Consider the following 16,018-nt stretch of genomic DNA (forward strand, 5'->3'; position numbering starts at 1 on the left):
AGTCAGTTCAGTTTAACACTTCAAGTGTCACAGAGACTTGAAATGAAGTCATGTAACACACACACACACACTCATTTTTACACTTCTGGTCTTCACATATTGTTGTTGATTGTTACGAGATGGTTTACTGATGGCACCTTTGTTTTTACCTCATTTTACAGTGGTAAGAGTAACATTAGAAAACAGCTTTCATTTAGCCACATGGACACCATTAAGCAAAGACAATATATTTTTCTATAGTAACTGTCAATGTATTCATTTATTTAATCCATAATTGAAAAAAATACAGAAAAATACATTATTAATATATTACAGTATTGCAAAATATAGAATAATACCTAAGGAATTGCCACTTTTCATAAAGTATATGGAAAAGTATAAGCACTTGATTCCATTATACAGAAATGTATTGTTTAATAAATTGCATTATATTTGACATATTCCCATAGATTGTTTTGTAAGGGCTTCTTTGCCATAAATTACACTATATAGCAATGCAAGCAGCTAGATCCGAGTACGCACAAGCCTACCAGATGGGAACACAAATTACGAACAGATTTGAATAATAGCTTACATGCAACTCCTGGCACGCACTAAGCTATGAGAAATGACACTGATCAGAGACCTCGGCTTTTACAGATCCCTTTGTGTAAATTATCAAAGCCAGTTGCTGATTAAGTCATTTGTGCATATGTGTTGACAGGGTTTGCGGAGACGTGGGATTATACGTGGTGATGGGACCCTCCCCACTGGACCCAAACGTCCCGGTGTTGTGGTGCGTGGTGACGTTTTTGAGGTGGACGAGGATACGGACCTTGTGGACCAAAACATCTTGTCCAAAAATGGTGGCAAACCTTCAAAGACCTTCCCAACTGCAGGCAGCCAGGACGGCAAACCAGAATCAACGTCTAAACGTTTAGACGAAAATATTACCACAGACAAGCAAAAAACGGGCAAAGTTTTACCAAAGAAACCAGGGGATACCACAATTATCAATCTGGATGTTAGGGAACCTTTCGTATCACCGGGGAAGCCCACTGGAGGTACTGAAACCACCTCCAGTCCTAAAGTCAAAGAGAATTTGGACCGGGTAACCACCGTCACACCCAAAGTTCCTGACGTTTCTATAGGATCCGGCGGTGGCACTGGGAAGCGTCCATCTACTGTTATGCCTGCAGGCAGGCACGGGGACCTCGTCCGAGGCTCTGACGGAAGGATGTATCGCATCCAGAGGGGCCGTCCGGGGCCAATTGGGCTTCCTGGTGAGCCTGTGAGTATACTTTTTAATATAAACGCTGCAGAAATGTGGTCAATTGTGCTTACGTCTTATAAATATAAGGGATTTAGTGAAAACAGACCATTTAAAATGGATGCAGACATGGGGGCTGTTATCGATTGCTTTTGCAGATATGGCACGCATTGTATGTCAAACATCATACGATTGCTTTATCGTGTGCAGCGTTTTAAATGAAAACAAAACCTTCTGGAGATTCTAAAAAAGGGAGAACCGGTGCAGAGAGATAGGAAATGTACAGTATGTTTTTCTTACTGTAGATTGACAATATACAGTATTAACACAAGTGCAATTATTAAGATCTTTGATGTTGCTCTGGTCATATGTACTGTATGTATTTAAGCTCTTTGAAAATTACACAACATACCACATACTGTATGTCAACACATCCGTCGCAGGCTTCATTATAATTGCTATGGCTCTGCGTAATGTAATTTTCTGCAGGCAGAATACGAATCGCCTGTATCAACCAATCAAAACACCACATTCACCTGGTTTTACAAGTGATTAGACTCAACAGAAGCAATCCCAGATGTGGTGTCATCTGGAGGCATCTGGCTCAGGTCCAACATCCCGGGTACCATAAAAGACCTCCGTTAGTCCTCACGAAAGCAGCTGACTTAAAACGCGCACAAAAGATGCTGCACTGCCAGGGAGCGAAATCATGTTGACAGACAAAAATGTAAACAGTAATGTAAACCCATCTTTAAAAAATGACACCTGCAACCTGCATTTTTTTCTTGGTGAATGAGGTGCTGCTCTAGCTCAACTGTAGTAAGGTTTGATCCCCAGGAAATAGGTTTGATTCATATGTATTAGGCCTTGAATTCACAGTAAATCACTTTACACAGATACACAGATTAAACACAGATAGTGATAAAAAATATTAGGGGTGTAACAAAGTATCGTATATATCACAATACAAAAACATGAAGATATTTATCGTAGAACTATGGCAATATATTTTAATGAATATGTTTGAAATATTTTTATGTTAATGTTTTGTTTTATTTTATTTTGCAGTGACAGATCGATTCAGTTTTTTAGTTGAAATGAAAATGGTTGAATTAAACCTTGAATGTTGTCAATTCTTTATCACAAAAACAAATGTTACTAAAAATTGTTAATGTTTTAGGGAAAAATCTTGATTCTTTTTACTAATATCGTGATGCAGTGGTAATCGTAAACCCATCGTGTATCGTATTGAATCGTGAGCTGAGCGTATCATTACACCCCTAAAAAAATATAATCTTCGAGTTTTTCTGAATTTACCATTTAAAAGTCTTTCATTCTACTAACAATATCCCAAGTTTCAAATAAAATTATTATTTGCATAAAATGAAAACTGGTGAAACAGGTCCAAAATAACAGAAAAGATGCTCTGTATTTTTTCAGATCTCAAATACTGCAAAGAAAACAAGTTCATTTTTAGATTTTTTTTTTTTTTTTTTTTTAGATTTAGATTTTCACTTTCATGTTCACTTTTAAGCAATACAACAGTAATATCTGTATTTAGGAAAAGTTTTTTTATGATAACCTTGATTTGTATCACTGTTTTCATGTGTCTTGTCACGCTGTCAGTTTTTTTTTTTACATTTGCTGTTGTTGAAATTCAACAGACGCTGGAGTGGAATGGCCACAATACATCTAGAAATGCTGATGAAATGAAAATGGAAAGCTCTCTTAATCAGCAAAGGGTGATCACCTGCCCATTAATACTGAAAATTTTGAGTCTCACAGTTTCATTGCAAAACGTTTATTTATGTATTTGTTCAGTCGCATCAGTCACACAAGGTGTTGTCCAGCAGGAAGTGTGTTGACTGGTACTGTGATGTTTTGTGGTAGTTAACTTAAAAGGGTTATGTTTAACTTTTACGATATGCTCGTATTACCCTGTTCAGTGAGACCCTAAAGTTAATAGGTCTTTTATGAGCTCATCTGACCTCTGAACTCATAAACTCATGATTCTTTTGTTTGTTCAGATCAAGACAGCATCATTCACACTGTTGAAAACACCTCATTATAACTAATTATCTATATCTTTCTACTTTGTGGAAACTTTTAGAAGCTTCGCCATTGTACATAAAGAATGTCTAGTATTTTTAGTATTGTTCATACCTCCTGGCTTTGTATATTTACTTTTTTTTCTTTTGCTGCTAGGGATGTCCTGGGAGTCCTGGCTATCCAGGAGCTAGAGGTGATAAGGTATGATGATAGTTTACTAAAGAGAAACAGACTAGAACAGTCAATATGACTGTCTCGGCTTTACCAAAGTAACTGCACTGTCACGCTGAATGAGGTCAAAGTGCATGTACTACTGAAGTTCATGCAAAGTTCACATGCCTGTGGTCATGACAGTTGACCCCCTCATGAACTGTAATGACTTTTGTCACCTCGGACGGCTGCTCTTGTGTGTTCAAGTTCCAGTGGCAGCAGAAAAGCTTGCTACGGCATGCTTTTAGTTTGAGTTATTAGTTCAGATTTATTATTATTATTATTATTATTTTTATTATGACATGTGATATGCTTGTAGAACAATGCAATACCTTCTTATTAACTTCTGATTCTTCATTTTTCTTCTCGCGTCATTTAGATAATTGAACATTGAATGACATCATTGTAATATTTACATATTGAATTGTGATAGGTCTTTTGTTTATCATATAGATGCCGTTATAAATATAGCTCATGCTAAACGTTCACAGCATTGATGCTGTCTTGCGAGCATTGCAGTTTCTCAGAAATACAAACGCCGTTACAAACTTGATTTGTAAGAGTGATTTAATATGGTCTAAACTGCACTGATTTATTGTGCGTTGTATTGTTTCGCATGTTAAACATGCAATTTTTTCCTACTTATGTAATGCAGATGTGGAATGGAATTTTGTTTTTTTCTTTCCAATAATTGAGCTTTCATCAGTTTATTTTTTGTTTAAGATTGTAAGCGTATGTCTGCGTGTACAGTGCAGTAGGTTTTCTTTTTTTTTTATGCAGTCCTTTCTGATGTTTCTAGGGTGCCATTGGGTCACAGGGACGTCCAGGTCACCCCGGAGCCCCCGGACCCCCCGGGCCACCAGGACTGCCCACCCTCTACCTGTGGAGAAACACACCTGATGAATGGGCTGCATTGCAGGTGAGTTTTCTCTTTCATAGTCCCTGTTTTTCTTTAACGTTCCAGTGGCAATTTTCCACAGATTTTTTCATTCTTGTGTCCGTTTTTTTTTTGACCTGCCCATCTCTGTCGCTGTCTGTGTTTTCTATGTCCACAAAATGAAACTCCATCCCTCATCCCTTTAAAGTTGCTGTCAGTGCACAGCTGTAGCCTGTAGTTTAGAGGAGCACCACAGCCACGATTGGAAAAATATGCCCTCGGAGAAACGATGAGAAGAAAGGGAGGAATTCTCTCTTGTTGCTGTAATGGGGTTTTTGTTTCCTACAGTCTTTGAAGTGGTTCTCCCTGTACTGTACATCAAAACACGCTTAAACCTTTGTTACACAATGTAGATTAATGGAAAAATACACATTTTCTTCACTTTTTAAGCACAAGATGCATACAAGGTGGCAGAAAAAGTTAATAATGAAAGTGTAATTTTTAATAAACCAATAAAAAAGCAATTTGCTCAAAACTACACAAAGTATATTTATTTGCATATTGTCGCTGTTCAGTGGAAACCATATCCATAACCTTTCAGAAAATATAACATTTTCTTTCTTAATTTGTCTTTTTTTTATAAACACTGGTTACAAGCTCTTTTAATACTCTAATTGGGCAAATATTTGTAAAACCCATAGACAAACATTAAGAAATGATATAAAAAAGATGAAGTATTGATATATGAGGTTTCCACACGACAGGGACAGTATGTTATCTGTTGTTATTAACTCTTTACCCCACCAAAGATGAGTTATTATGGCACTCGGTGTTTGTACTGTTGTACAGCAGGTGGCGCTGATACACATGTTTGGAAAGAAGATATATATTTTATCTGTTTTTAATAATCATTTTTAATTTAATCTGGGCGGAGTCTTTGACAAAAAAAGCTAATTATCTCAGCGGTTTAATCAAAATGATTCATTTTTGAAGAAACATACACACATTTAAGAGGTGATAAAAAGAACAAATGAAGATAGAAGAATACGGTTTCTTTTGTTTAAAAGCAGAGGCTGTTCTTTCATTTACCATATTATTTGTCTATATATTCATTACAGAAAATGTACTTTGAGCTATCACATTCAAAAATGTTGGCGCTGACTGTCAACTTTAAAAAAATGGCAGGCAGGGAAAGAGTTTTAGCAACAATTAAATTTTTTATTTTTGTATTATCTTTTAACTTTTTTACGTTACATTTTAGTATTGGTATACAATTTGTTTTTTGTTTAAATTTAATCTTTGTTTTTTGTTTACATTTACATTCATATTAAATGTAAAAAAACAGCTTTTTTTAGAAATGTCATATATGAGTTAGTTGTTGTGACTTCATTTCTTTATATTGTCACACAGCCTTTTTGTGTCTATTTTGTGCAGAAACATTTTCTCAGACTTCAATTTTTCACAGCTTTTACTGTGTATGGTATTATTGCCGCTTTATCCCATGAGGTCAGAAGGTGTTCCTGTAACTAATAAGGTAAAAGGAGGTGCTTAAGCTCAGAACAAGGTCACCTCAACCCAATCAATCAGTGTCGCCTCTCACGTCACGTTCAACAGCATCTCTGTGCGCATCTGTGATGCCAAACCTCTGTCGAGCGTTCTCTAATTGAAAGCAGCCCGTGACCTCCTAGCTCATTTTCAGGGTCCTGCATGCAAGATGTTGCCTTTGTGAGTTCTTTGTAGTTTATGGGTACAGAGCAGCTTTCAGGCCTGGTGTCTGGTCAGAGGAGGATGGATCATTAAGTCTTTAGTATAACCAGAATAGCATTTTAATGGCTTCTGCTTTCACTAAAGTGACTTGTTAAAAATAACAGGGGGAAAAGCAATCAAAGATCAGCACTGTAGTTGTGCGTACACATTGTGATGTTTCAGTGATGACATTTATCTCTTACGTTCACCTCCTCCAGCAAACCTCGTTCTTCCAGCTTCTCCACGCAGGCTGGCCTGTAAGTGTGCAGATCTTCGAGGCATTTCTTGTGTTTTCCCATATGATGTACACTTTTTGTATATGGGAATATTCCTGATTCTGTTTGGTTTTCTGTGAGCTTGTAGAGAGCGCAGGGTCCACCTGGGCCGGAGGGGGAGATGGGAAAACCTGGGCCGCAGGTGAGCCATATCCTGTCTGTCTAACACCTGGTTTAATTAGACTGTGATGCCTCGCCTGAGCTCAGGTAACAACACATGGTCTGCTAAATCGGGATCTCTCTTTCTGTCCACTAGGGGCCACCTGGAGAACCAGGTGAACAAGGGCCTCCAGGACACATGGGAGACATGGTAACATACTTTATCCCAAGTGTCTTTGTTATGTGATGTAAAAAAACCAAACATGAACTAGGAGGGAGATGTGAATGCAAGCAAAAATGCTTTTCAGAAATGAGCCGTAATTTACTGTAAATACATTAAAGGTGCTGTGTGTAATATTTTGGAGGATCTGTTGACAGAAATGCAATATAAGATACATAACTACTGTATGCCTTCAGAGGTGTTTAAAGACCTTACATAATAAAGCGTTGGTCATTACCTTGGAATGAGCTGTTGCTATCTACATACACCGCAGGTCCCTTTACATGGATTTCGCCATGTTGTTTCTACAGTAGCCCTAAATGGACAAACTGATCTAGAGAGCGTGTTTCATAAATACGTTATCTCTTTCAGCAAAGACGCGAAATTGCGGCGACATCTTAGCCCTGTGTCAGCCTCCGTAGTGCTTTGAAATGGAAGGGGAAGGGGTGGAGTGAGCCATTGATTGCAATTCCCAACGTAACCACTAAATGCCGCTAAAAGCTCCACATTGCTCCTTTAAAGGAGTAGTTCACTTCAAAATTTGCTCCCGTTGACTTGCAATAGTAAGAATAAAAATTACTGTGGAAAGTGAATGGGGTCAAATTTTGAAGTGAACTACCCCTTTAAATCGGAATGTTTATTTCTTTAACTTATTTCAGTTTATTAATATTTTGAATTCGTTTTTATTTTTATATTTTTAATTTTCTTGTTTCTAACTAACTAACTACTATGTTATTGTGTGCAAAATCATTTTTCTTTTGCTGGATTTCTTCGCTTCTGGAAGTCTCCATTGGGCGCTATACTTGTCCTCATAGTTTATTATTATTTTTATTATGTGCTTTTATCTTTTTATTAAGTATACATTTTTATTATTGATATATACGTTTAATTGTTTTAGTTCAGTTTTAGTTTAGTTTTTCATTATATTGAACTAATTTTCATAATTTCCATTTTTTGTGTATTATTTCAGTTTTTTTCCAAGAAATGTTTTAATAGTTTTAGTTTTACTAAACTTTTTTTGCATGTTTCAGCTCCCTGGTATTTATGCTTAAGGGCAAATTAACTTACAAATGTCTCTAATAGTTGACCCTTTGTAGTAAGCTTGAGAAAATATTTTCCCATAAAAAATGAATCATTTCAGTTTACAACAGCTGCATTTGTTAATATATTTGTCGGAGCCAAATATCATGTCATCTCAATTAAGAATCAATTCACAAACTGCATTTGATTTAACTGCGTGCGGGGAAAGAGAAGTTATAAGACACAGCTCTGCCCGTCATTGCTGAAACTTAACCACAGATGTAAACAAAGACCCATGAATCTGCATTCCCCATTGTGGTTTGTACGATTTATATGACAGTGACACGTCGCATCTGTGCTTCTAAAGGCATTAGATGACACAGAGTTCAGGCTTTTTTTACAACTTCTATTGCTTTATCACGATGGTTTCGATGCGAGGATTGATTTGAATGATAGTAAATATGAAGTGGTGCCTTTTTGGGGTTTTTGATAGTTCAGCGTCGCCTATGATATGAAAAATGACACATGTAGTCTGATTAAGACACGTGTTTTTGTGTGTGGTCCCTTCAGCTCGAAGCACATGCCTCATTTTTCAATCTCTGGCTGCATTTCTACAGTATTGTACCCATCACAATGAAACTATACACACATAACAGGATGTGATGAATGTCTGCAGGGCTGGCCTGTAGCCTGTAGTCATGGTCAGGAAAGTCATTTCAACACTAACATTTGAACACACTCATAGCATCTGTCTGTCTGTCTGTCCATAAACAGTAACATTATGTCTGAAACCTTATTTCTGTATCCAAACCAAATTATCATTGCAGCTTTTGGCCATTTAGCAGTTCTAGCGTTTAAATTAAAGAACATTGCAATACACCCCAAACACTTTTACACAATCTCATTCCAACCACCCACAGGCACATGAGCAAATCTAGTTTTATGTGCTATCCCACTTACCCCTCCCTTGTTTTTGACAGTTGTGTTTGGTTCTTGCTTGTGGTTTGGGGTTGAATCTACCAGCATCATGCATCTTGAGAACACTGTTATTTTATTCAGAGATATTTTGTAAACCTAAGCAAGGAGTAATTATGCTGTAGGTCACCTCCAGAATTTTCTAAGGGGTCCCCAGAATTGTTTTAAAAAACCAAAGACTGCAAAATTCTACTGAAGATGATTACAGCCTAATTTATACAAACAATATGTTGTGTTTATAAAATCACACTTACTATTTGTTGACAGTTTCAATGCTTCTTTATACAAAAAAATGTGTATTTTAAAAAGGGGTCCCTCGCAAAAGGTTGGCTAGAAAAACCCCTGCTTTAGGTCACGGCATTGTGATCATCATTTCAATGCACTTTCTCTTTTTTTCATTTTCAATCTTGACAATTGTGCAGGGTGATCCCGGCCCAAAAGGTGTGGTAGGTAGAGCAGGTGTCCATGGAAAAGATGGAGAAAACGGGTTGGATGGACCTCAGGGGCCTCCAGGGATTCCAGGGCCAAAGGTCAATCCATATTTAACATTGTGTGTGGTGTCATGATACACTTGTGCCTCTACTATGTAGCACTATAATCTAATCACTCTTCATTTCAGTAGACAATTACATGACATTTTGCAAATTCGATACATCATTTTCTGGTGGTTTTGGATGGCTAATAGTTTTTATCTGTGGAACACAGGGTCCTTTGGGCTATAAAGGAGAATCGGGCTCACGTGGAGAAAACGGCGAGGAGGTACACTAAAATTACATTATTACATTACTAACTTGCATTAGTATCTCAAATGTATAGGCTGAAGCATCGATCACCAAAACGTTTCTTTTTCCAGGGCCTTATGGGACCAGAAGGCTCATGTGGGGATATGGGAAAAGCCGGTGAGAAAGTAAGCTATGATTAAACCAATCATCAATAAATGCAAACCCAGTGTTATAAAGTGCATTGGCTGAGATAATTGTATGTATTGCCATCTAGTGGTCAGGGGAAGAATTGTTTAAAGTGAACTTTCAATTTTATGCAAGGCAGTGTATATTTTATGGTATAATTAAACCTGTGGTTTATATTTGCAGGGTTCAAAAGGAGCTCCAGGCCCTCCTGGTCCTGTCGGCCCTCCTGTAAGTTCTGCAGTTTTGATCAAACTATGATTGCTGAGTTGGAAGAAAAAAACAAAAACATTTAAAACTGGCGGTTCTATTCACGTTTACAGTTAATTACTGATGTTTTTATCATTTTTTTCTCTTTGTCTAATGTATTTTAATTCTTTTCAGGGTCCTCATGGGATCAGAGGGCTGGAGGGCTCCGAAGGGCCAACGGGGCCAGATGTAAGTGATGCCGAAATGTCTAAATTGTGCATTATACAATATTTGTTTATCACACATTATGCACAGATACATACATAAACTTACTAATTTTAGATTTTAAAAATTTTAGATTTTAAAAATTAGATTTTTTGTATTTACATCTACAGGGCGATGATGGGTTCAATGGACCACCTGGTCCTCCAGGTACACCAGTAAGTAATCAAAAACTACAAATATATCTGTATCTGTATGTATTGGTATCGATCGTCTTTATAGGTCCTGGTCAAGAACATCTAAAGTTTGCACCACAGTATGAACCTGCTGTATGAAATGAACGCTTACTTATTGTTTTGTATATCAATGTGTTCAGGGACCTCCTGGTTGGACAGGTGTAGTTGGTGCGCAGGGGCCTAACGGGTCTCGCGTAAGTGTTATTTAACTGTTATTTTAACGGCAGTCTGCCCAATTCACATAATCTGTTCTAGAAGTAGAATATGCATTTCATTTTTTAGGGGGAACCTGGGCCTTCAGGATCTATTGGCCCTCCGGGTCCACAGGTATGTTATTGCTTGTGTGCGGTACAGTGTAATGTTACTTCAAAATGGAATCTAAATATTATTTGACGTCATGATTAGGGTCCTCAGGGATTAGAGGGACAGATCGGACCTCCAGGGCCCAGAGGTCCACAGGTGAGTGTTGTATCCCTGGTATACAAAGTAACTAACCTGTGATTTAGAACAGTGGTTCTCAAACTGGGGGCCGTGGCCTCCTGGGGGGCCCCAAGATGGTTCCAGGGGGACCACAGATTTTGTGGTATTTTAGAAATATAGATATTTATCATAAAATCAAATCAAACATCAGAAAAACAATGCCACCAACCAAAATAATTGATGTTTTGGCATTGTTTAACTGAATATTTTCTTGGTTTAATTAAAATTTTAAGTTTAAGATTATACGTTTTTATTTGGGGGGCCGCAAAGCAATGCACTCTACACAAAGGGGGCCTTACAACAAAAAAGTTTGAGAACCACTGATTTAGAAGTCAATTGTGAATATTTAAACATGAACTATTTTCTTTTATTTGTCTATTTCTTCACCAGGGGCTGTCAGGCAGGGAGGGTTTATCTGGCCCGAAAGGGGAACCTGTGAGTATACTTGCACACTTAGTTTTACTCCAAATCTTTTTAACTTATTAGTGATACGGTGATGTGGTCCGTCCCAGGTTCTTATGCAGAGTATAAATAAGCCATTTGTATATTGACTACCTGAACAGCGTGAATGATCACCGTTTCAAATTTGCTATATTTGTTTGCGTATCCCAGCTATAGTTCATTTACTCATTTGCCTCTGACAGGGACCTGCAGGGCCTGTGGGCCCCCGTGGGGAGCTAGGATTTGAAGGAGTAAAGGTAAAAATCAGTTTTGTACATTCATTCTGTGTTTTATGCTTTTGAATGTAGCCAAATAACAGTGCTCTCTCTTGTTCAGCTTTACTTCATGTGTAATGTAGCTCTCTTTGCCAGATGTGTTTTTCGAGATTGTTGACATGTTTAGTCTCTGTTAATTACTGACAGATGGAGCTTTATGTCACGCCGGATCTTTCATCACAATAGTGTGTCTGGCTCAGAAACAATATTCGGTTCATCATTGACATCATGATTATTAACTTGACTGATGAACCTGCTTGTTGAAGTGATCGTTCGACAAAAAACAGAAAACCAAGCCAATTGCAGACTGCTTGTTTCCTCATCATTTATTTATAAAGGCTAGAGTATCCTTTGCGAAAAGACTTTTCATATTGTAAATGTAAACAAGGCTGTATCTCTTACATACTGCGAATGAGTTTTATTTTAAATGTTATTCTTATGATTATTAAATTCTTCATTTTAGGGTTTGTTAGGAGACCAGGGTCTAAAGGGATTTACTGGCGTCAATGTAAGTTAATGACATTTCTGATGTCTTCTGACTCTATGTCTAGCTATTTCATGTTTGCTCTTGGTCGTCTTTGTTAGGGCAACAAAGGACCTGAAGGTGACAAGGGAGACATCGGACCTAAAGGAAATAAAGTAAATATCAAACTCTGTAAATATTCAACTTATTTTAAAGGGATGCTTCACCCAAAAATGAAAATTCTCTCATCATTTACTCACCTTTGATATGTTCCAAATGTGTATAAATTTCTTTGTTCTGATGAACACAGAGAACGATATTTGGAAGAATGCTTGTAACCAGACAGATTTTGCCCCCCATTTACTACCATAGTAGGAAAAATACAATGGTAGTCAAAAGTGCCCCAGAACTGTTTGCTGTCCAACATTCTTCAAAATGTCTTGTTTTGTGTTCAACAGAACAAAAAAATGAAAAAGTAATTTTCACAATGGGAGTCAACGGGGGGCAAGATCTGTTTGGTTATAAGCATTCTTCCAAAAATCTTTCTCTGTGTTCATCCGAACAAAGAAATTTATACAGATTTGGAACAACTCGGAAGGTGAGTAAATGATGACAGAATTTTCATTTTTGGGTGAACTGTCCCTTTAAGGCCATTTTTTGTCAGTTAGATGATAGCCATATAACAATAGGAAGCTGTTTAGAAATTCCCTTATAAGTCTCATAATAATCAAATTCCTCTACCAGGGTACTAGAGGGTCTTTGGGGATTCAGGGCATTCAAGGTGAGCAAGGACCAACAGGATTTCCTGGTTTCCCGGGCAACAGAGGTTTACCAGGACAACAAGGGTTTCAGGTGCGAGTTACACGTATATTTGTGTACTGTAAAATAATTACATATTGTTTTTACTTGTCTGTCCACTATAACAATATTTTAAGTAGTCATAATACTGTTCCCTCGCACACAGGGGGAGGATGGTGATGCTGGTCCACATGGGAAAGTAGGCAAGGAGGGGCCAAAGGTCAGACTAGATTGCAATTCTCAATTGTCCCATTTTATAATAAACAAGAATTGAACGTTTTATTTAGAATTTACGATATTCTCCATTACTAATGTGTGCAATCTTGGTTTTACTGAAGGGAAACAGAGGTCCCGAAGGCCTCCAGGGAAAGCCTGGTCCTAGAGGGCTGAGGGTAACTAATTCTTTGCCCGTTCATAGTACCTTCAGAAAATTCGTTTTTTATTACTCTTTAACAATGCATGTCACATTTTCAGGGTCGAACGGGGCAGAGGGGTCACACCGGCATGCCCGGACTTCCTGTAAGTGTCCTAGAAACATGCAAAAACAGAGCAGGGCAAATCTTTACTACCGAAGATAATAGAAATCTTCTGTGCAGGATGGTGATGATGTCAGTTTTATATTGTGTTTGTTGCAGGGTTTACCTGGCCCACCAGGACCTGTCGGAGCTGAAGGAAAGCCTGGTACACAGGTTCCCATTCTATATTTTAATACCATGACAACCGTTAAATAAACATCATTTGTATATGTTCATCATGTACTGTAAATAAAAGACAGAGGCTGTTAAAGCGTATGAAAGAGACAGTTCACCCAAGAATGAAAATTCTGTCATCATTTTCTCACCCTTGAGTTGTTACAAATCTGTACACATTTCTTTGTTCTGATGAACACAGAGAAAGATGTTTGGAAGTTTGCTTCTATTGTCTACCTCATTTGTAAGTCGCGTTGGATAAAAGCGTCTGCTAAATGACTAAATGTAAATGTAAGAATGTTGGTAACCAAACAGTTCTTGGCCACCATTGACTACCACAGTAGGAAAAATGACAATGGTAGTCAAAAGTGCAGTAGAACTGTTTGCTGTCCTACATTCTTCAAAATATCTTCTTTTTTTAAAACAATTTTACCACTATGGTAGTCAATAGTGGCCAAGAACTGTTTGGTTACAAGCATTCTTCCAAATATTTTTTTTGTGTTCAACAGAACAAAGAAATGTATACAGATTTGGAACAACTTGAGGGTGAGTAAATGATGACAGAATTTTCATTTTTGGGTGAACTGTTCCTTTAAGTGATCATTTCTTAATCTTTACTTTGCATTGTTTGTAACCAAATATTTTATAGTAAAGATATTTTTTTGTGAAAGAAATAACATGGTGAGGGCATGTTCTGCATTTTCTTAGAATATAGTGAAATTCTGTTCTAGTACTAGTATTTTATTTTATGGTGCAATGCAGAACAATAATAATTATAATCAATAATATCACAATTGCATCTTGATGTTAGATTTACTATATGGAATGTAAAAGCTTTTTTAGTGATGGGATCAGGTGGTGATTGTTTACATATATTATTGTTTGTTCTTAAATACCATTTAATTTATAGGATGTACCATGTTGTTTGAAAGGCACTTAAATGTTATAAAGCCAAAACCAATACTATAGTCATTTTTGTTAGCTTCCATAAGGTATTTTAACTCGATTTTGTTGTTCCTTCTTATGCTTCAGGGACTGCAGGGCCTTGTGGGTAATGCAGGAAGTAAAGGACCAATGGTGAGTTCAACGCTCTTTGTAGGAAAGCCCACCAACCCATGGTTTAAAAGTCTATATTGTTTTCATAAAGTTTTAAACTTTATTTCAATACAATTTGAAAGGCTTCGTAATAAGCACCTTTAACAGACGTATTTGTGAGCTGTTTTTGGCAGTAAAATAAGCTTCATACAGTGCTATACCAGGCTGAGCTTCTGTGCAGGACATTTAAAAACAAATGATCACATTTTATAGAGGATGGGTTGTGCCTTTTATGAATCATAAAGAGGTTATACAAACACAGGCGACGTTCCCAGTGGGCAGCAGTATTTTGTGATGCTTGTCAAGGTTCATTCGCACCCTGCCAGCTATAAAAGACTCCAGTAAAATGCAGAAGGCATTGAGAGTAATGGTCATTGGTTTGCAGCGGAAAAATCCTTTAATATGTTCACTTACATGTGTACTTGGCTGGTTTCTCAAACCTTAGGGATTGCAAGGTGTTGCTGGAGAGCCTGGTCAGGACGGACCACCGGGGTCCATGGTGAGTTTTCATCCACACTCCGTGTCGGTGACATCACTGTTACTGATTTGAAATGTTATTGAAGTGTAATCTTAACAAACGGTACTATTGATGGATATCTGTAATGATGAATATGTGTTTCAATAAGGGACCACCTGGACGGGAGGGGCCTCTGGGCAGTCTAGGACCACCAGGTGAACGGGTATGTTGGTGGCTAGATTGTTGCTCTCATATACATTCTTTATCATTCAATCATTCTGATAATGTTTCATGTGTGTGGTTATTTCTCTCAGGGTTTCGCTGGAAAGACAGGACGTGAGGGACCACAGGGCCCTGTTGGCATGTATGTAAGTGACCCCTCCACAGATCTTTTATAGAGAACGATGCGTAGGGTGATGTTTTAATGTAGCGGCTCATTTTGTGTGTTCTCTTAAGGGTTTTCCAGGAAACGTGGGCATGAGAGGAAGACCAGGCAACACCGGAGAAAGAGTAAAGAAAAATCATACTTCCAACTTTAGATATCACACCATCAGTTCTTGCCTACAGTTAAAGAGATAGTTGACCTAAAAAAGCCCCGCCTGGGTGAATTGTCATTTATAGTAACAGTTGAATGAAATAACAAAATAGTTTTCTTGTAGGGAGAGCCAGGTACAAGAGGCCCTCCAGGACCTCCTGGGAAGCCTGGACCCCTGGTACGTGTGTGACCTAACATGTGAACTTAATATTTTTCAATTTTGTAATGAGAGCTTCTGAAAATATTAGATTTTAGGACCCTTCACATTGAAGAACACGTCTGTTTTTCATTCTGTAGAAAAATGTAATTGTGTCATTTATTGACGTGACTAATATTCTCAACCTTTTTTAGGGTCCCCCTGGTCCAATAGGAGAGAGGGGCCTGCCAGGACCTCAGGTATATACCTCTACTCAAAGAAGAACATATAAGATTAAATAAAATAAGACCTCATTGTGCTGTTTCAGTGTAGTTTGATTCTCATAAAGCGTGATGAAATCATTTATTTCCTGATAT

The 16,018-nt window shown here is 37.6% G+C and overlaps 1 protein-coding gene across 2 annotated transcripts in view; it reads left to right on the forward strand.

Moving 5' to 3' along the window:
* si:ch211-196i2.1 (collagen alpha-1(I) chain) overlaps nt 1–16,018 on the forward strand; it is a 57,089-nt gene that overhangs the window by 29,793 nt on the left and 11,278 nt on the right. For both annotated transcript variants that reach the window (XM_057359586.1, XM_057359587.1), the window contains exons 7-37: nt 704–1,270; nt 3,455–3,499; nt 4,308–4,427; nt 6,350–6,388; nt 6,495–6,548; nt 6,663–6,716; nt 9,143–9,250; nt 9,426–9,479; nt 9,574–9,627; nt 9,812–9,856; nt 10,010–10,063; nt 10,210–10,254; nt 10,413–10,466; nt 10,555–10,599; nt 10,678–10,731; nt 11,143–11,187; nt 11,397–11,450; nt 11,932–11,976; nt 12,054–12,107; nt 12,676–12,783; nt 12,896–12,949; nt 13,068–13,121; nt 13,204–13,248; nt 13,365–13,418; nt 14,451–14,495; nt 14,959–15,012; nt 15,140–15,193; nt 15,285–15,338; nt 15,427–15,480; nt 15,630–15,683; nt 15,857–15,901. In XM_057359586.1, coding sequence (XP_057215569.1) covers nt 704–1,270; nt 3,455–3,499; nt 4,308–4,427; nt 6,350–6,388; nt 6,495–6,548; nt 6,663–6,716; nt 9,143–9,250; nt 9,426–9,479; nt 9,574–9,627; nt 9,812–9,856; nt 10,010–10,063; nt 10,210–10,254; nt 10,413–10,466; nt 10,555–10,599; nt 10,678–10,731; nt 11,143–11,187; nt 11,397–11,450; nt 11,932–11,976; nt 12,054–12,107; nt 12,676–12,783; nt 12,896–12,949; nt 13,068–13,121; nt 13,204–13,248; nt 13,365–13,418; nt 14,451–14,495; nt 14,959–15,012; nt 15,140–15,193; nt 15,285–15,338; nt 15,427–15,480; nt 15,630–15,683; nt 15,857–15,901 — 2,265 coding nt within the window. The remainder of the gene's footprint in view (nt 1–703; nt 1,271–3,454; nt 3,500–4,307; nt 4,428–6,349; nt 6,389–6,494; nt 6,549–6,662; nt 6,717–9,142; nt 9,251–9,425; nt 9,480–9,573; nt 9,628–9,811; nt 9,857–10,009; nt 10,064–10,209; nt 10,255–10,412; nt 10,467–10,554; nt 10,600–10,677; nt 10,732–11,142; nt 11,188–11,396; nt 11,451–11,931; nt 11,977–12,053; nt 12,108–12,675; nt 12,784–12,895; nt 12,950–13,067; nt 13,122–13,203; nt 13,249–13,364; nt 13,419–14,450; nt 14,496–14,958; nt 15,013–15,139; nt 15,194–15,284; nt 15,339–15,426; nt 15,481–15,629; nt 15,684–15,856; nt 15,902–16,018) is intronic.

Source organism: Triplophysa rosa, linkage group LG19, assembly GCF_024868665.1.
Source record: "Triplophysa rosa linkage group LG19, Trosa_1v2, whole genome shotgun sequence".
In the NCBI taxonomy this organism is placed as follows: Eukaryota; Metazoa; Chordata; class Actinopteri; order Cypriniformes; family Nemacheilidae; genus Triplophysa; species Triplophysa rosa.